Source organism: Heterocephalus glaber, unplaced genomic scaffold, assembly GCF_053883595.1.
Source record: "Heterocephalus glaber isolate CG9 unplaced genomic scaffold, H.glaber_assembly_v1.0 deba00000818, whole genome shotgun sequence".
In the NCBI taxonomy this organism is placed as follows: Eukaryota; Metazoa; Chordata; class Mammalia; order Rodentia; family Bathyergidae; genus Heterocephalus; species Heterocephalus glaber.
Window position 1 is genome coordinate 13,669,062 of NW_028258164.1, and position 17,980 is coordinate 13,687,041.

The 17,980-nt window shown below is 39.1% G+C and overlaps 1 protein-coding gene across 1 annotated transcript in view; it reads left to right on the forward strand.

Moving 5' to 3' along the window:
• LOC101724849 (GTPase IMAP family member 8) overlaps positions 1-16,159 on the forward strand; it is a 42,622-nt gene extending 26,463 nt beyond the window's left edge. The window contains exons 7-8 of the mRNA XM_021240909.2: positions 612-664; positions 15,156-16,159. Of these exons, the coding sequence (XP_021096568.2) occupies positions 612-664; positions 15,156-16,051 (949 nt within the window). The 3' untranslated portion in view covers positions 16,052-16,159. The remainder of the gene's footprint in view (positions 1-611; positions 665-15,155) is intronic.
• The last annotated feature ends 1,821 nt before the right edge of the window (positions 16,160-17,980 follow it).

Sequence of the window (17,980 nt, forward strand, 5' to 3'; positions counted from 1 at the left end):
GGTGTCTCTGGGACCTGCACCAGGCTGGGGAGGCATAGGCTAAGCAGTGTGGCACCAGCTCCCAGGTAGGATCTAGTGTGCATGCTGTTTTCCAATCGCTCCTGAGCAGGCAACAATACTGCCATGTCAGTTGCTCTGAGAAGCACATGCTGAGAAATAGTGGGGGAGGAGTTTACTAGGGGTAATACATTAGAAAGACAAAAACGAGAAGAAGCAGAGTTGGGCAAGGAAAGTCGGGCTGTGACGCTGACCTGGTACCTGCAAAAGAATTGCAGGAGGAGCCATGCCAGCTCAGCAGCGAGCTCTGGGGCAGAGACTGGCAGCCTAGTCCTGCACCAGGGAGATGCTGGTAGCTCTACTGAGCTTGCCAAAGGATAGGAATTTCTTGGGAGGAGCATGGCTCTGGCTCCAAACCAGAGCTGAGAAGCACAAAGCTCTCCAGTGGGGAATTGGAAATAATGGTGGGCATGGCCTCTCCTGCTTCTTCTACCTATTGGTTCTTAAGTGTTCTTTGTCCTGAGCACACAGCACCATACAGAGGTTGCTGACTCAGTGATGCATCCTAGAAAGGGGCACTTACCCTCACTGAGGACGCCTCTCTGAGTTGGCAGGCCAGACTTGACCTTCCACTGTCTCCAGCATATGCATCTCAGCAAGGCCACGAGTATGCTGACCGCCTGGACATTTGACATTTCCTGGAGATAGTTTTGGATGTCCCTGAGGGAAATAGGGGCTGTTGGCATGTAGTCAGCAAACTCCAGGGATGCTGGTGGGCATTGTAAACCTGCTGGACACCCCTCACCCCAAGTGATCTGACCCCAAATGTCAGCAGTGCTGATGCTGAGAGAGCTAACGCATGCTGTTGAAGTGATACATTACAGACTGTCCAGTGGTTTGGATCTCTGGGTCAGAGAGTGGGAGAGGTGAGAGAGGTGAGCTACTTCTAAGCAAGTAGCTTCCACCTTCCACACCGTCCCTGTTCTGCCAGTGCGTCCAGCATGTGCTTGTTTCCACATTGGGCTGCCTTTCTCCTTCCTCACAGTAACCCTCTCGTTTCACTTCTCTGTCTTCCTGCATGGAGAAAGATGTGCCTAAGAATCTAGTTTTTATGGAGGATTTAGCTTCAAGAAAACAAAGTAGTTCCTGATTACAAAAAGATAGAGGATGCTATAAAGATTGGCAAAATTCCTAGAAGGGAGTAGTAGACCGAGTGATGGCATGCTCTGTGGAGTCCCTGAGCAAGCTGAATTCTTCAGTGAATCCCATGGCCACTTGGCTATGAGACCCTGTCTTCCTACCTCTGATAGAACCGCCGCTAACTCAGTAAAGACCCTCACCTCCCCGCACCATCCTCACAGTTGTCATGCCATGGAAACGTGGGCTCAGCCTCTCTCACTGGCTCACTGTTCTCCTCCCCAACCAACCAGGACATCAATGTGGCTGATCTCCCATTCTCCCGAGTGGCAGCAGGATATTCATGAGAAGCCTCTGTGCTCTTTTCTCTGACAATTCTCTTTACTCTTACATTTCCAAGAATAGACACAGGACATACTCAACAGACTGGTATAAAATCCAACTGTGAGCAGCATGGTACATTTCTCCCCTCAACCACACGCATTTCCTGTTTATTACTTGTCGCTTAACACAGTCTTCACCTAAGTCAGTGGCAAGCTTGTGTCTCCTACCCACACATTGAAGGACAGAGTAAAAGGGATCAAGGCTTGCCCATGAGGTCACATTGAAATAATAACTACAAATATTTTATTTTAGCTTTTACCTCACTGCTATTGTGGCACCGCAGACTCCCAGAAAGGTCCTGTTTTCCTTAGACATATTTCTGACTTTTTACCCAGAAGAAAAATTATATGCATTCCTGACAATTTCTTTTTTTTTCCCCAATATTGGGGATCAAACTCAGGACTTTACGCTGTGAGGCAGGCGCGGTGCCACTGAGCTAAATCCCCAGCCCCATTCCTGACGATTTCTATCACCTGTCATTGTGCTTACCTGCTTTTACTGTTCCTGAACTGGGTCCTTTTCTGTTGCTATTGGTCACTGGGACTACGGACTAGCATGCACGACCCTCAGCGCTATGGCCTACAGGCCCATTGGTCTATGTCTTCGGGATGTCAACCTTGCCAGGTTTACCAAGGACTGAGGCATTTACTATATACCACACTGCTTCTTCTTCTTCTGTTCCAACTGGGGCCTGAGGTTCCTGTGGCACCACTGTTGGCTCCACGGCCCCGTATCCCCTTCTTCCATAGAGTCCCATACCTGGCAAAATGTCATCATTTGACCTGTCTCATGTTCTTCTGGAAGACCACACTAGGAAAGTTTGTCTTTATTTGACCTGACTTGGTGCTTGCCTAGTACCAACAGTTTTTTTTCCCCATGGTTTCTTTTTGAAACCAATTTTTAAAATATCATGGCTGTATGAGGCCCTGGGTACAACTGTGGGAAGCAATAGATTAAACAAAAAGCTTAACGGGAAAAGCCATGGGAAATGACATTGCTGAAGACTTTGAAAAACTTGTACATATTCCTGGGAGTCTAGGAGTCCACAGAAGTACACAGAGCAATACACGACCAGGGCTGGGAAAATGCTCAGTTCAGACCTGAGAAGCCTCAAGATCTCATTTCTGATGATCTCAGTACAGAAAATGAATATTAAGGCAGAGCTGTAAGCTCCTGCTGAGTGTTGAAGGTGTGTCCCAGATGCACACAGAGCGTCTTGCCCCAAACTGGGAGATTCTAAGACTTCAGGAACTCTTGGTTCAGTCATCAGTTGATCACTGAACTCCCTGAGAAGACTCCTATGGCCACACATAACAAAGAATATGTTTGTAGAATTATCTCAGGAAAGTCACCAAACAACAAAACAAGAATAAGAGTGGGGGATTAGATAGCAAAGTAGCCACATTCTATTACTTAAGATGACAGGGACTGGGCACATAGCTCAGTGGTAAAGCAGTTGCATAGCAGGCATGAAGCCCTGGGTTTGATCCTTTGCACCACAAAAGTAAACAAATATTACTAAGCAGGCAAAAAAAATTAAAAAAATATTAAACACACACACACACACACACACGCGCGCGCGCGCGCGCGCGTACCCTATCAGTAAAACTGTTCCCAAGGAAGCCCAGATGTTGGACTTCCTAGAAAATGTTTTTAAACTAGCTGTTTAAAATACATTTAAACATACAAATACATCTAAATAGAGGAAATCTTGTCTAAAAAACTAAAAGAAAGCATAATCACAATGTCTCACAAAATAGAGAATACCTATAAAGAGATACAAATTGTTTAAAAATAATAAAAAGAAACTCTGGAGTTGAAAAATATATAATAAGTGAAGTGCAGCTGAACAGCAGAACTCATCAAGTAGAGAAAGGAAAACAGCAAACTTGAAGAGAGGTGAATTAGATACACAGTCTGGGGAAAAGGATGCAGAAGAATAAGTCACATCAGAGACCTTTGGATGCCATCAATATGGGAACACACATCCGAGGAATCCTAGAAAGAGAGAAGAGAGGGAAAGTGGTCACAAGAATAGGAAACAATGGTTACAAACTTCTTAATGTGATGAAAAACATTGATCTACGCATCTGAGAAACTCCATGAGCTTTAGGGGGATTCAGAGATACCCTCACCTGGATACATTATAATAAGGCTGTCAAAAGACAAAGATAGATCTGGGTATAGTGGTGCACACCTGTAATCCCAGCGCTCTGACAGGCTGAGACAGGAGGATCACAAATTCAAGCCCGGCCTGGGCAACTTAGCAATTGAATGAGAACTTGTCTCAAAATTAAAAATTTTAATAAGAACCAGGTATGTGGCTCAACGTGAAAGCCCTGGTACAATCCCCACTGCAACACCAAAAAAGAAAAGGAAAAAAATAGACAAAGCATCTTGAAAATAGAAAAAGAGAAATGACTCATTACATACCAGAGGCCCTGAACAAGAATAACAGTCAGTTTCTCAACAGAAGCCACAGAAGCCAGAGAGTTCTGTGGCTTGATACATCCAAAATGCAGAAAGAAAAAAGACTGTGTACCTCAAATTCTTTATAGGAAAAACTGTTCTTCCAAAAGGAGGAGAAATTGACATTTTCAGATAAAAACTGAAAGATTTCATTACATGTAGACTTACTCTACAAGAAATCCTAAAAGGGAGTCCTTTACATTAAAAAGAAAGGACAGTGGACTATAAATCATACCAACATGAAGAAATAAAGAGTATCTGTAAAGGTAATTTGAAGTGAAATGCAGCTTTTATTTTTAGTTCTTCTGCTTTGATTTTTAAAATTATATAAGATAATCCTTATACATCTCTGTTGATGAACATACAATGTATAAGGGTGCAATTTGTATGACAATAACAGTACAGAAGACGGGGAGAGAACAGAGCTACATTACAGCAAAGTTTTATATACAATATAAATTAGGTTGGAATTATTCTGAACTGGATTGTTACAACTGTTATAAGTTAAAATGTAAATCGTAATCTCCAGAACAATTACTAAGAAAATGTAAGCAGATCATATTTAAAATATTGTAAAAGAAATGACAAGGATATTAAAATAGCACACTAGAATATATCTGTTTAACACAAAAGAACATGGTGATAGAGGAATAGAATAAAAAAAGCAGAAAGCCAATAGCAAAATGGTAGACATATACTCTATTTTATCAGTAATTACATTATATACCAATTCTGCATGATATATGTATTTATTATGTATTGCAGATGCTATGAAAATGAATGTTACATGGCAGAGACTGACAGTATAGATTAAAAAGCAAATACGATCTAACTTTCTTCTGTCACAGAAGACACACTTTTTTTTTTATTAGTACCTGTGTGTAGTTCATATGTTTAGATTCCTTGTGGGGAGTTGGTACATGTACATAACACATCTCAATTCCTTCCTTCATCCCCTTTCCTTCCTCTTCTTCCTTCTTTGACTCTCTTGAACCTCTTTCCCTTCAAGAAAGACCTCCCTTTTTCTATTATCTTTTTATTTTACTCTTTACCTATATTTGGGTTTTTCATATAAGAGAAATCATGCTATTTAAGCTTGTATATCTGATTTATCTCACTTAACATTATAGTCTCAAGGTGAATTCATTTTCCTACAAATGATTCAAGTTTATCTTTCTTTATGGCAGAGTAATACTCCATTGTGTGTAAATACCACATTTTCTTATCTATTCATCTATTGATGGACATATAGGCCACTTCCAAGATTTGCCTATTATGAGTCATGCTGCTAGAAACATGGCTATACATGTCTCTCTGTATTATGATGTCATTAACTCTTTTGGGAAGATACCTAGAAGGGGAATAGCTGGGCCAAATGGAATTTCTAGTTTCAGATTTTTGAGAAATCGCCACACTGATTTCTGTAGTGGTTTTACTAGTTTACATTCCCACGAACAGCATAGAAGGGTTCTTTTTTCTGCAGCCTTGCCAGCATTTGTTACTATTTGACTTCTTGATGATCATTCTTTTGGTGGGATGGAATCTCTGGGTTGTTTTAATTTGCATTTCTCTAATGGCCAGCAATGTTGACCATTTCTTCATGTATTTATTGGCCATGTGTACTTCTTCTGTGAAGTGTTTGTTTTACTTGCTCATTTTTCTACTGGGTCTTTTATTTCTGGGGAGTCTGATTTTTTGGGTTGTTTATATATTCAAAATATAAGTCCTCTGGTGAATGGCTGGCAAAATTTTCTCATTCTGTAGATTGTTTTTTCACTCTCTTGGTTGCTTCTTTTGCTGTGCAGAACTTTTTAATTGATATGATCTCATTTGTTGATTCTTGGAATTATTTCCTGCACACCAATGTTCTGTTTAAAAAGTTCTTGCCTACAACTATGTCTTCAAGAGTTTTACCTGTTTTGTCTTCCTGAAGGTTGTTTCTGTTTTAACGTTTAGTTCTTTGATCCATTTTGATTTTAGCTTAGTACACGGTGAAAGATATGGGTCTTGATTCAATCTTCTGCATATGGATAGCCAGTTTTTCCCAACATCATTTATTAAAGAGGCTGTCCTCCCTCCAGTGTGTGTTTTTGCCCCTTTGTCAAAGATCAAATAGTTGAATGTACTTATGTACTTGGGGTTGGTTCTACAGTCTCTATTCTGTTCCACTGATCCTCAAGTCTGTTTTTGTGCTAATATCATGGTCTTCTTTAATCACTGTAGCTTTGTGATAGAATTCCCCCGCCCTATCCACTCTTTATTATTCTCTTTGTTTGTACTTTGCCTTACTGGGGTTGTGATGTCTCCTGCCTCGCTCTTCTTAGCCAGGATTTCTTTTGCTATTCTGGATCTTTTCTGGTTGTTTTCTCTGGCTCTGTGAAGAATGTTGCTGGAATTTTGACTGGGATTGTGTTAAATCTGTGTATGAATTTTGGAAGTATGGTCACTATGTATTGGTTCTGCATATCCAGGAACAGGGGGTATCTTTCCATTTTATGATGTCCTCTTAGATTTCCTTTTTTATGGTACTGTAGTTTTTGTTGTAGAGGTATTTAACTTCCTTAGTTAGGTTAATTCTTGAGTATTTAATTTCTCTTGGTGGTACTGTGAATGGTGTTTTTTCCCTAATTTCTATCTCAGTGGGTTAGTCTACAGGAGTGCTATTGATTTTTGGGTGCTGATTTTTTTTTTCCATACTGGGGATTGAGCTCAGCACCTTGCGCTTATGAGGCAGGTGTGGTGCCACTGAGCTAAATCCCTGGCCCTTGTGTGTTGATTTTGTATCCTGCTACTTTACTGAATTTGGCCATTAATTCTAAAAGTCTTTTGGTGGATTTTTTTGGGTTTTCTATGTAGAGGATCATGTCATCTACAAATAATCATTTCATTTCTTTTTTTCTTTTATTAGTGCAAGTTTGCAGTACACGATATTTACGTTCATCTTGGGGAGTGGGTACATGTACATAATACAGCTTGTTTCTTTTTTTCTTTTTTTTTTTTGGTACCGGGGATTGAACTCGGGTCCTTGCGCTTGCACAGCAGGTGACAAAACCACTGAGCTAAATCCCCGGCCCTAGCTTGTTTCTTTCTTTAGCCCCCTTTTCCTTTCCATCCACCTCCCTCCCTTCACCTCTAAATTCCTTTTCCCCATTTTCATTCTTGTTATTATTTTCAGTTCATGTTTAATGTTTACATTCATTGAGGTTATTAAGTTCCCATATGTGCCATATCATATTTCTACATGCTTCCCCTTCCCATCCTCCCCTTGTCTTCTGTCTCCTGGACCCTTTCCCATTTGCAAGAGATCTAGCCTCTTATTTTCTTCTATCCACTCTTTTTTTTTTTGGTACCGGGGATCGAACTCCAGGCCTTGTGCTTGCGCAGCAGGCGGTGAAACCTCTGAGCTAAATCCCCGGCGCTATCCACTCTTCATTATTCTCTGTGTTTGTACTTTGCCTTACTCAAATGAGAGATATTATGTGGTATTTAAGCTGTGTGACTGGCTTATTTCACTCAACATTATATTTTCCAGATGCATCAATTTTCCTACAAATATCTCAACTTTATCCTTCTTTATAGCTGAGTAATATTTTATTATGTATAGATAGCACATTTTCTTTATCCATTCATCTGTTGATGGGTATCACAGCAGCTTCCAGGATTTAGCCATTATGAATTGTGCTGCTGTAAGCATTGGTTATGCATGTATCACTATTGTATGATGTCCTTAGCTATTTGGGTAAGGTACCTATAAGGGGGATAGCTGGGTCATATGGAATTTCTAATTTTAGTTCTTTGAGAAATCTCCATACTGATTTCCATGATGGTTGTACTAGTTTGCATTCCCTCCAACAATGTGGGAAGGTTCCTTTTTCATTGCAGCCTCACCAGTATTTGTTATTTTGTTGATGTCTTTTTTTTTTTTTCTTTTTGGTACCGGGGATCAAACTCGGGACCTTGTGGTTGCAAGGCAGGCCGCAGAACCACTGAGCTAAATCCCCAGCCCCTTTGTTGACATCTGGATGGCCATTCTTTCTGGTGTGAGATGGAATCTTGGTGTTGTTTTAATTTGCTTTGTTCTAATGGCCAGAGGTGTTAACATTTTTTCATATACTTGTTGGCCATCTGTACTTCTGTTTCTGGGAAATGTCTATTTATTTCACTTGCCCATTTCTTGACTGGGACTTTTATTTTAGATGGTCTTATTTTTTTGAATTCTTTATATATTCTACATATTAGACCTCTGACTGTGGAATACCTGGCAAAATTTTTTTCCCATTCTGTAGGTTGTCTCTTCATTCTACTAATTGATTACTTTGCTGCACAAAAGCTTTTTAATTGGATGTAATCCCATTTGTTGATTCTTGTTATTATTTCTTTGCAATTGGGGTTCTGTTTAAAATATCATTTCCCACACCCATGGCTTCAAGTGTTTTACCTATTTGTCTTTAGTAGGTTCAGTGTTTCTGTTGTAATGTTTAGATCTTTCATCCATTTTGATTTTTGTGTAGAACATGGTGAGAGATATGGATACAGCTTCAATTTTCTCCAAACAGATATCCAGTTTTCCCAGCTCCCTTTATTGAATAGGCTATTTTTCTTTATCGTATGCTGTTGGCCCTTTGGTTAAAGATCACATAGCTGAATGAGTCTGGGGATGTTTCTGTATCTTCTATTCTGTTCCACTGGTCCATATGTCTGTTTTTGTGTGCTGAATGCGTGGTTATAATAGAAATGTATTTTTTCCTTTTCTGTATTTTTTGTACTAGAATGAAAAAATGCTAAATGTGGATCTAGGTATTATCTTCCCTTGTCTTCCAGGCTGCTATCTTTTTTTCTTTTTCTTTTTTTTTGGTACCGGGGATTGAACTCCGGACTTTGTGCTTTCGAGGCAGACAGTGGAACCTCTGAGCTAAATCCCTGGCCCCAGGCTGCTATCTTGATCTGGAAGTCCTTGGTGTTCTCCTAAAACAAGTATGTTACACTTACAGAGGATGAGAGAAACACTGGTGTCTACGTTTCCAAAGTCACAATCTTTCATAGTTTAGAAGTGAGTCACTTAAATAAAATTTTCAAATCACTTTTCTTTATAATAAACAATAGCCAAGAGTAACACAACTGCTCAGCTGGTTATTAGCTACTTAGGTGTTGAGAACTTCACTTTTGGGATCTAGAAAGGTATAAATACCATAAGTACTCAAGTCAGAGTCAAAAGTGCTAACTGCTCTGCCTGCCCTGATTGTGGCCATGGAGTAGGTTGGGAATTCAGGAAGACTCTTTCTTATCCTTGGGCTGGCCCAAAGAGGACTCTAGGAGGCTTCTCAGCATAGGTCACTGTACATGGTGATATTGCTTCTTGGCCAAACCCTCCCCCTCCTGCTCCTGTGAACACTTTAGCCGGTACGAAGAAAGAGTGAGGGGCCCTGTAACCTGGCTTTTCTGCCTATGATCTGATCACAACTTTCAGTGACAGAAAAGACAGAATGAGGAGGAGGTAAGGCAGGAAATGGCTGTGACTGAGGCAGGATATATGCTTTTTTCTATGCACAAGTGAATTGACGAGAATCATTTTACTGCTCATTTCTTGAAAATATAAGGCATTATAAGAAACAAAAAATTTTATGCTGTGATATGCTGATATATACATTATAATTGTTCCTTTATTTCCTGGTGAGTTTGATCCATTATATTTATTATCTGTAACAAAGCAGTTGAGAACACTTTATGTATGGTATTCTTGGAGCGAAATAATAAAGAAAGAATGTCAAATTGAAACCAAAAGGAAGATATGAAGACAACAGCAGAAATTGTGCAAATCAAATTGCAAATCCTAGAGAGGAGAAATTACTGAGTGGTTCAGACGGCCATGACAGGCTCTTAATTTGCTTCCTGATTTCTATTCTAAGCAGCCCTTTCCTTCACCATGACATGAATGTTTGCAAACCAGAGGGCAGACCATGGCAGGCTGAATAAAGGTGCCTTCAAAAATAACCATGTTGGGGCTGGGGATTTAGCTCAGTGGTTCTGGTGCTTGCCCTGGAAGCTCAAGGACCAGAGTTCGATCCCCAGTACCAAAAACAAACAAAAAAACCCCAAACAACAAAAAATAACCATGACCGGTCAAATTCCCAGAATCTGTGCATGTTACCTTACACAGCAAAATGCGGTGTGAAGATGAGATTAAATCAGGAATCGTGGAGAGATTACCCTTAATTATCTGGGTGGACTCTAAATTCAATCACAGAAGTCCTGATAGGAGAGTGGCAAGAAGTTCAAAAGAGGAAGAAGCCAATGTGATGATAATAGCTAAGGAACCCTGGCAGCGGGAGGGACAGGGGGCTGATTCTCCTTCTGGAGCCCCCAAGTGAATAGCTTTATCATCATCTTTATTTTATTCCCTTAAACTCATTATGGACTTCTGACTTCCAGGATTCTAAGAGAATAAATTTGTGTTGTTTCATCCTCTATATTTTTGGTAATTTGTTATAGGAAGCAACAGGAATCAGATACACTTAAGGCAATTTGTGTAAAAGCCAGGACAGTATGAGGAAATATTCCTTTCATATTCTTTCTTTTTTTTTTTTGTACTGGGGATCGAACTCGGTTCCTTGCGCTTGCGGGGCAGGTGGAGGAACCACTGAGCTAAATCTCTGGCCCCCATATTCTTTTATTAGTAAGTTAAACTTTTATCTTGCATCTAGCAGCAGAAAAAGCTCTGAGCTTTTGAGTGTGTCTTTACTTGTCAGATTATATATTTTCAAACTTGGAAGAATAATGTAGAAAAACCAGAGAAGCTATGGGGTTATTAGCAGAATTCTCACCTTCCTTTCTTCCACTTTTGTTACCTAATGGTTTAGGCCTTTTTGGCTTTGTGCCTCAGTGGTATTAATTGTTGAACGAGTAACTCAAGACCTTCCTGAAGGACTATAACAAAAAAATCCCTGTTGTACAATCACCAAGAAGCACCTACAGGCTCTATAGTTGGAGACATAAAGGTAAATACCTGTCTTCCTTTATTCCCAAGTTAGCCATCAGGCTCCCACTCCATTTGACTTGGGTCATTTTAAAAGGCTTTCAAAAATTCAGCCCTGTACCCTGAAAAAATACAACTTTGAAAGTTTTAATGTTACAACAGTCACATAAACAAATTTCAACTTGGCAAAACTGAACCATTCACTAAACTATAGAGCAATGTTTTTGTTTCTTGAGAGACAGTTTCTTGCTGGCTCCACCCAATAAGAGTTTCCTGATTGAGTGGTTTTCAGAGGTGCAAGCACTTTGATCTCACACTTAAAGCAGAAGCATCAGCTCAAAGGCCTCCTAGGAGAAAACCTGAGAACTCATCAGCTCCTTCAAAAGAAGGTGGGCTTTGCTGTGAAGAGGATCCCGAGCCATGAAGCTGGGAGGGGCCGTTGGGGACAGGGCAGCTCTGTGTGGGTGGATTCTGGTCTGCAGGGGTCAAGGTGCTGTGGCAGCAGTGCCCCAAGGAGGGTGCAGCAGGGTGGTAGTGGTGGGGGTGGAGGGGGTGTAAGGAGATCTCTTAGCATGGTGTCTGTGCACCTTATATTTGATAGGATGAACTTTAACCAAATAACCGTCCTCCCAGTGGATGTGATAGACACAGAGCATTGCCTGGTGACTTTAGTAAGAAATTGGTGCCTTCCAGGCTCTCTCCACCCTCTACCACATTAGGGATCCAACCTAGGGCTTTGAGCAGGCTAGGTAAGTGCTCTACCTCTGGTTCACATTCCCAACCCTCAAGGCAGATTTTATTTAGAGCTGGAAGGCAATTTTGGCTTATGGAATAAAAATGTAATGTGAGATTATTAAATTCAATATAAGTGAATATAAGATATGCATGGTGGTGGGTATCTGAATTTTCTGTTTTTGCTACATGGTTCTATGTCTCTAGTCATCCACCAACAAGCTATTTCTTTTAATTATAAAGACTATAAGGATTTACTGTTAGGTATGGATACCTTTCTCTCTTTGTTCTTTTCCAGGATAATTGTCATTTTTTTCATCCAAATAAATGCTGTCATCAATTTCTTACCTCTAGAGAAAAAAAGATGATGATAAAATGAAATTTGTATTTATTTGAAATTATGTTTTGTTTTTTGTTTTTTGTTTTTTGGTACCGGGGATCGAACTCAGGATATTTGAAATCATGTTAAGGCAGTCTCTACTTGTTCCTATTTTATAAAATGTTTCAAGCAAGAATCAATGTGAAATTTGGTCAAACACCTTTTCTGCATCTAGATAATTTTCATATGAATCTATTAATGGGATATAGCCTAACAATCAATATTATCTTATGTAACTGCTGTACTATTTTTGCAATAAATCTCTAACATAATGTATTATTAGCTAGTATCTAATCACTCACTTAGCTTTTTTTTTATCAATATCCACAAAGAAGACACATTTATAGTTTTCTTTTTGGTAGAATCTTTTTGAATCAGTATTATACTTGTTTCATAAAAATAGTGTTAGAATTTCTTTTTTCTTTTTGATTAACATGTAATAATTATACATATTCATGTGGCTCAATATGATGTTGCAATATATGTACAGATTAAATTAGAGTAATTAGCATGTCCATTGCCTTTTCGTTTCTTTTTAAAATTATTAATTTTCTTTTTGGTACTGGGGCCTGAATGCAGGGCTTTGCACTTGCTAGGAAAGCAAGCACTGCACCACTGAGCTAAATCCCTAACTCCTCGTATCATTTCTCTATGTTTAGAGCCTTAAGCTCCTCTTATATAGTTTTTCATAAAGTACGTGTTAGGTTGTTGTGAACCATAATCACCCTACTGTGCTGCAGAGGACTGGAACTTATTCCTTCTATCTGGCTGTGTGTTGGTGCCCATTATCCAACTTCTCTTTATCCTCCATGCCCCCCAACCTTCCCAGCCTCCCAGTAATCACTAGTCTACATTCAATATATTTTTAAAAAGCTTCCACATATGAGAAACAACATGCAATACTACTTTTTCTGGGCCTGGCATTTCACTTACCAAAAAGTCCTCCAATTCCATCCACTTTTCCAAAAACAACAGGATTTCATCCTTATGACTTATTATCATTCCATTGTGTGTATACACCATGTTTTCATTATGCATCATCCATTCATGGGGACCTAGGTTGGTTTCTTATCCTAGCTATTATGAACAGGGCTGCAATATATATGAGAGTGAAATATCTCTTTGGAATAGCAGGTTCATTTCATTTAGATGTAGCCCAAAGTGAGATAGCTGGACTGTAGGTAGGTCTGTGTTTAGTTTTTTTCATTCTGTTCTTTCATTTAGTTCTTTCATTCTGTTCTCCATAGTATCTATATTAATCTGCATCCCCACCAACAGTGAAGGAGAATTCTTTTTTCTCCATATCTTCACTTGTATTTGTTCCTTTTTGTCTTATTGATGATAGCCATTTGAACTGGAGTGAGATGATATTTCACAATGGTTTTGATTTGCATTTCTCTGATGACTAATGATATTGAACAGTTTTTTATATATTTGTTGGCCATTTATATTTCTTCCTTTGAGAAATATTTATTTAGATCATTTGCCCATTGATAAGTTGCATTATTTAAAAGGTTTTTGGCAAATATTTTGAGTTACTCATATACTCTGGATATTAATCATTTGCCAAATGAATAGCTTGCAAATTTCCTCCAATTCTCCAGGTTGTATCTCTGCTCTGTTGATTGTTTCTTTTGTTGTGCAGGAGTTTCTTAGCTTGATATAACACCATCTGTCTATTTTTACTTTTGTTACTTGTGAATTTGGGGTCTTATCCACAAAATCATTGCCAATTCTAGTATGTTGAAGTGTTTCCCCTATGTTTTCTTCTAGTTGTTCTATGTCTTTGATCTAGTTTGGATTAATTTTTGCTTAAGCTGAGAAGTACAGGTCAGGTTTCAGTCTTCTGCATGTGAACATCCAGTTTTCTAGCACCATTTTATTGAAGAGATTTTCTTTTCTCCAATGTATGTTTTTGGCACCTTTGTTGGAAATAAGTAAAACTAGAGCCGGGTACTTAGCTCAGTGGTTCTGCTGCCTGCCTCGCAAGCGCAAGGTCCCAAGTTCAATCCCTGGTAACCCCCCCCCCCGCCCCCCCAAAAGAAAGAAAATAAGCAAAACTGTAGATGTATGGGTTTATTTCTGGGTCTCTATTCTATTTCATTGCTCTATATGTCTGTTTTTCTGCCAGTACAATGCTGTTTCAGTTGTTGTGGCTCTGTAGTGTATCTTGTAATCACGTGTTATAATGCTTCCAGCTTTGTGGGGTTTTTGTTGTTGTTGTTGTTGTTCAGGATTGCTTTGGCTATCTGGAGTCTTTTGCGTTTCCATATAAATTTAGGATTATTTTTCTATTTCTGTAAGAGCGTCATTGGTATTTTGATGGGGATTGGATTGAACTCATTATGTAGCTCAGGCTGCCCTTGAACTCACAATCCCCCTGCCTTAGCTTCCTGAGTTGTAAGATTATGGGTGTGTGCCACTACACCAGGTTTTCTTTCCTTTTTCATACTTCTTATGCCTCTATGATCATATTTCCACATCTAGTATATCAATGGTCTCTACCAGTTTTTTAAAATTTTTATTTATTTATTTATTTATTTTTTTGGTCTCTATCAGTTTTAAAAGATGAATTTCATAGTAAAAGCATTTTCCCTGAAGACTATTTCGCTTTGGTTCTAGTTGGACGCTGAGCATAGTTTCCCTATAGCTTCTTTGGCTATAACTGGTAGCAGTGGCAGTGGGCACAGGGGCAAGGATACAAATGCATTCACCCTTGGCTCTGGCTTTGTGCATGGGCCAGCATATTGGCATATGGGCTCGTGGTGGGAGTGGGGACATTCTTATATGATCAGGAACAATTTAACATTGAGATTATTAGATTTTTTAAAAAGTTTAATAGTACTTGTCTGTGAAATCATCTAGACCAGGTACTCCATTGTGAAGAAATTCTTTAATTTCTCTATTATCACTTCCCTAGTAATTGGACTGTTTTATATTTCACTCTGTACTGAAACATACATGGAAAATATAATAGTATTAATTTTCAGAGAGAGAGAGAAAAAAATAGAAAAGAGAATTGGGAATGGTTTCCATTTACCTAAATTGGCATCTTTCTTTCCTTAAGGTCTATACCCACCTAAGTGCCCAAATCTCCTTACGTGAACATGGCTGAGCATCAGAACAATGCTCTGAGGATCGTTCTGGTCGGGAAAACCGGAAGTGGGAAAAGTGCTACAGGAAACACCATCCTTGGGACACAAAAATTTCTTTCTCGAGTTTGTGCCCAAGCTATTACCAAGACCTGCCAAAAAGAAACCAGAAAATGGAACGGGAGAGACCTTGTTGTCGTTGACACTCCAGGACTCTTTGACACCAAGGAGAAGCTACAAACTACGTGCGCAGAAATCAGCCGCTGTGTCATCGCCTCCTGCCCAGGGCCTCATGCCATCATCATGGTTATACAGCTGGGCCGCTACACGGAGGAAGAGCAGAAAACCATTGCCTTGATCAAGGCTGTCTTTGGGAAGGCAGCCTTGAAGCACATGATGGTCTTATTCACTCGTAAAGATGAGCTGGATGACAGTAACTTAAATGACTTCCTGGTAGATGCAGACGTGAACCTAAAAAGCATCATCAGGGAGTGTGGGGGCCGCTGCTTTGCCATTAACAACAAAGCAGGGCAGGCTGAGAAGGAAGTTCAAGTGCAGGAGCTGGTGGAGCTGATAGAGAAAATGGTGCAGGACAACCAAGGAGCTTACTTTTCTGATGACATCTACAAGGACATAGAGGAGAGGTTGAAGCATCGGGCAGAACTTTTGATACAAATTTACACTGAAGAATTAAATAATGAAATCAAACTAATAAAAGAGAGCAATAAATCAGAGCAAGGAAAAGAGAAAGATACAGAAACTGTGAGGATGAAATATGATGAAAAAATTAAAAATGTAAGGGAAGAAGTTGAAGGTTTTGTGTTTGAATATGTCTTAAATAGGATTATGAAAATAATTTCAAACATATGGCAGATGTTTTGGAAGTAATATAAATTTCATTCTTTCTTTTTAATTTACTATGATTTGTTAATGAAGTATATTGTAGTTTCCAAACATAGCCACAGCAATATCTTCCCACCTCCTGATATATTAAGGTTTAATTGGTAAATAAAAATTGTATATTTTAAATGAAATAATTATACCAAGGTAATTAATATACCCATAACCTCGCATTTCTTGTGTTTTGCAGTGAAAACAATTTAAACTTTATTTTTTAAGCAAATTCCAAAAATACAGTAAGTACAGTATTAACAATAGTCACCATGTTATATATTAGACCTTCAGAATTTATTTATCCTGCATAAATGAATCTTTATGTTCTGTGATGAATATCTTGTTTATCTCAACCTCTCCATTTCTGAGAACTAACATTTTACTCTTTGCTTCTGAGAATTTGATTTTTTTTTTAGATTTAGCATATAAGTGACATTATGCAGTATTCATCTTTCTTTGCTTAGCTTAACTCATATATTACAGTGTCCCCTAGGTTCATTGTTGCAAGTGACAGGATCTTCTTTTTTTTTTTTTTGGGTACCAGGGATCGAACTCGGGACCTTGTGCTTGCACAGCAGGCAGCGAAACCACTGAGCTAAATCCCCGGCCCAGGATCTTCTTTTTTAAAGCCTGAATATATTCCATCACACACACACACACACAACACACCTCATTTCCTCATCTATTCATTTGTCCATGTATGCTTGGGTTTCAATATTTTCTACTGTGAATAATGCTGGAATAAACATGAAAGTGCTAATATACCTCAAGGTACCTATTTCATTTCCTTTGACTATTATCTTAGTCCATCTGGGCTGTTATAACAATGTATCATAAACCATGTAGCTTATAAACAACAGAAAGTTGTTTCTCACAATTGTGGAGGCTGGGAAGTCTAAGCTCAAAGCATTAGGTATGGTGGGGGCCAGCTTTCTCATAGATGGCCATCTTTATACTCTACCTCATGTGGCACAGGATCAAGGAATCTTTCTTGAGACTCTTTTATTTTTTATTACTATTTTTGAGACAGGGTTTTAATATGCAGTTCAGGCTGACCTTGAACTCACAGCAATCCTCCTGCCTCAGCCTCCTGAGTGCTGGGATTACCGACCTTCACTACCTCACCTGGCTCTTGAGACTCTTTTATATGGAAACTAATGTTATTCATGAGGACTTTGCATTCTAATCACCCTCTCCCTCAGTGCTCTACATTCTAATAACATCTCTTCAGGAGAAAGGATTTCAACATAGGTACTTTGGGGGAATATAAACATTCAAACTACAGCATAGCTCTTGGTACTCCAAAATTCATGTGAATCTTTATTCATCAGCTTTTTGTTGTCATGCCTCAATCAGAAAATAATTTAGAAGAGGAAAGGTTTATTTTGGCTCATAGTTGCAAAGATTTCAGTCCATGGTTGGCTGGCACCCAGGCAGAAACATCGTGGTAGAATGGGGTGGTAGAGGACAGCTGCTCACTTCATGGCAGCCAAGATACAGAGAGAGGAAGAGCCAGAGAGGAAGGGAAAAGATATAGTCCCCAAAGCCACACCCCCATACCCATTCATACCTCCACTGAACTATCCCCACCTCCTAATTCTCCATCACCTCCCCAAAATGCCATAAAATTGTGACCTCATCAATGGATGTATCAATTTATTAAGTTAGAGCAGTTATAATCCAATCATCTCTGGAAATACCTAAAGACACACCCAGAAGTGTGCTTTATTTATATTCTAGGGCACTTCTGAAGTATAAGGAAGATCAATTGATCATAGCTAAGTCACCTTGGCTAAAGTAGTACATTGGCAATAACAATAGCATCAAACGCAGACTGGAAAATGACATTTGACACCTTTAACCATAGGTACAAGATTTATAGTTATATAACAAATTCTAAGACAGATCAGGAAATTATATACA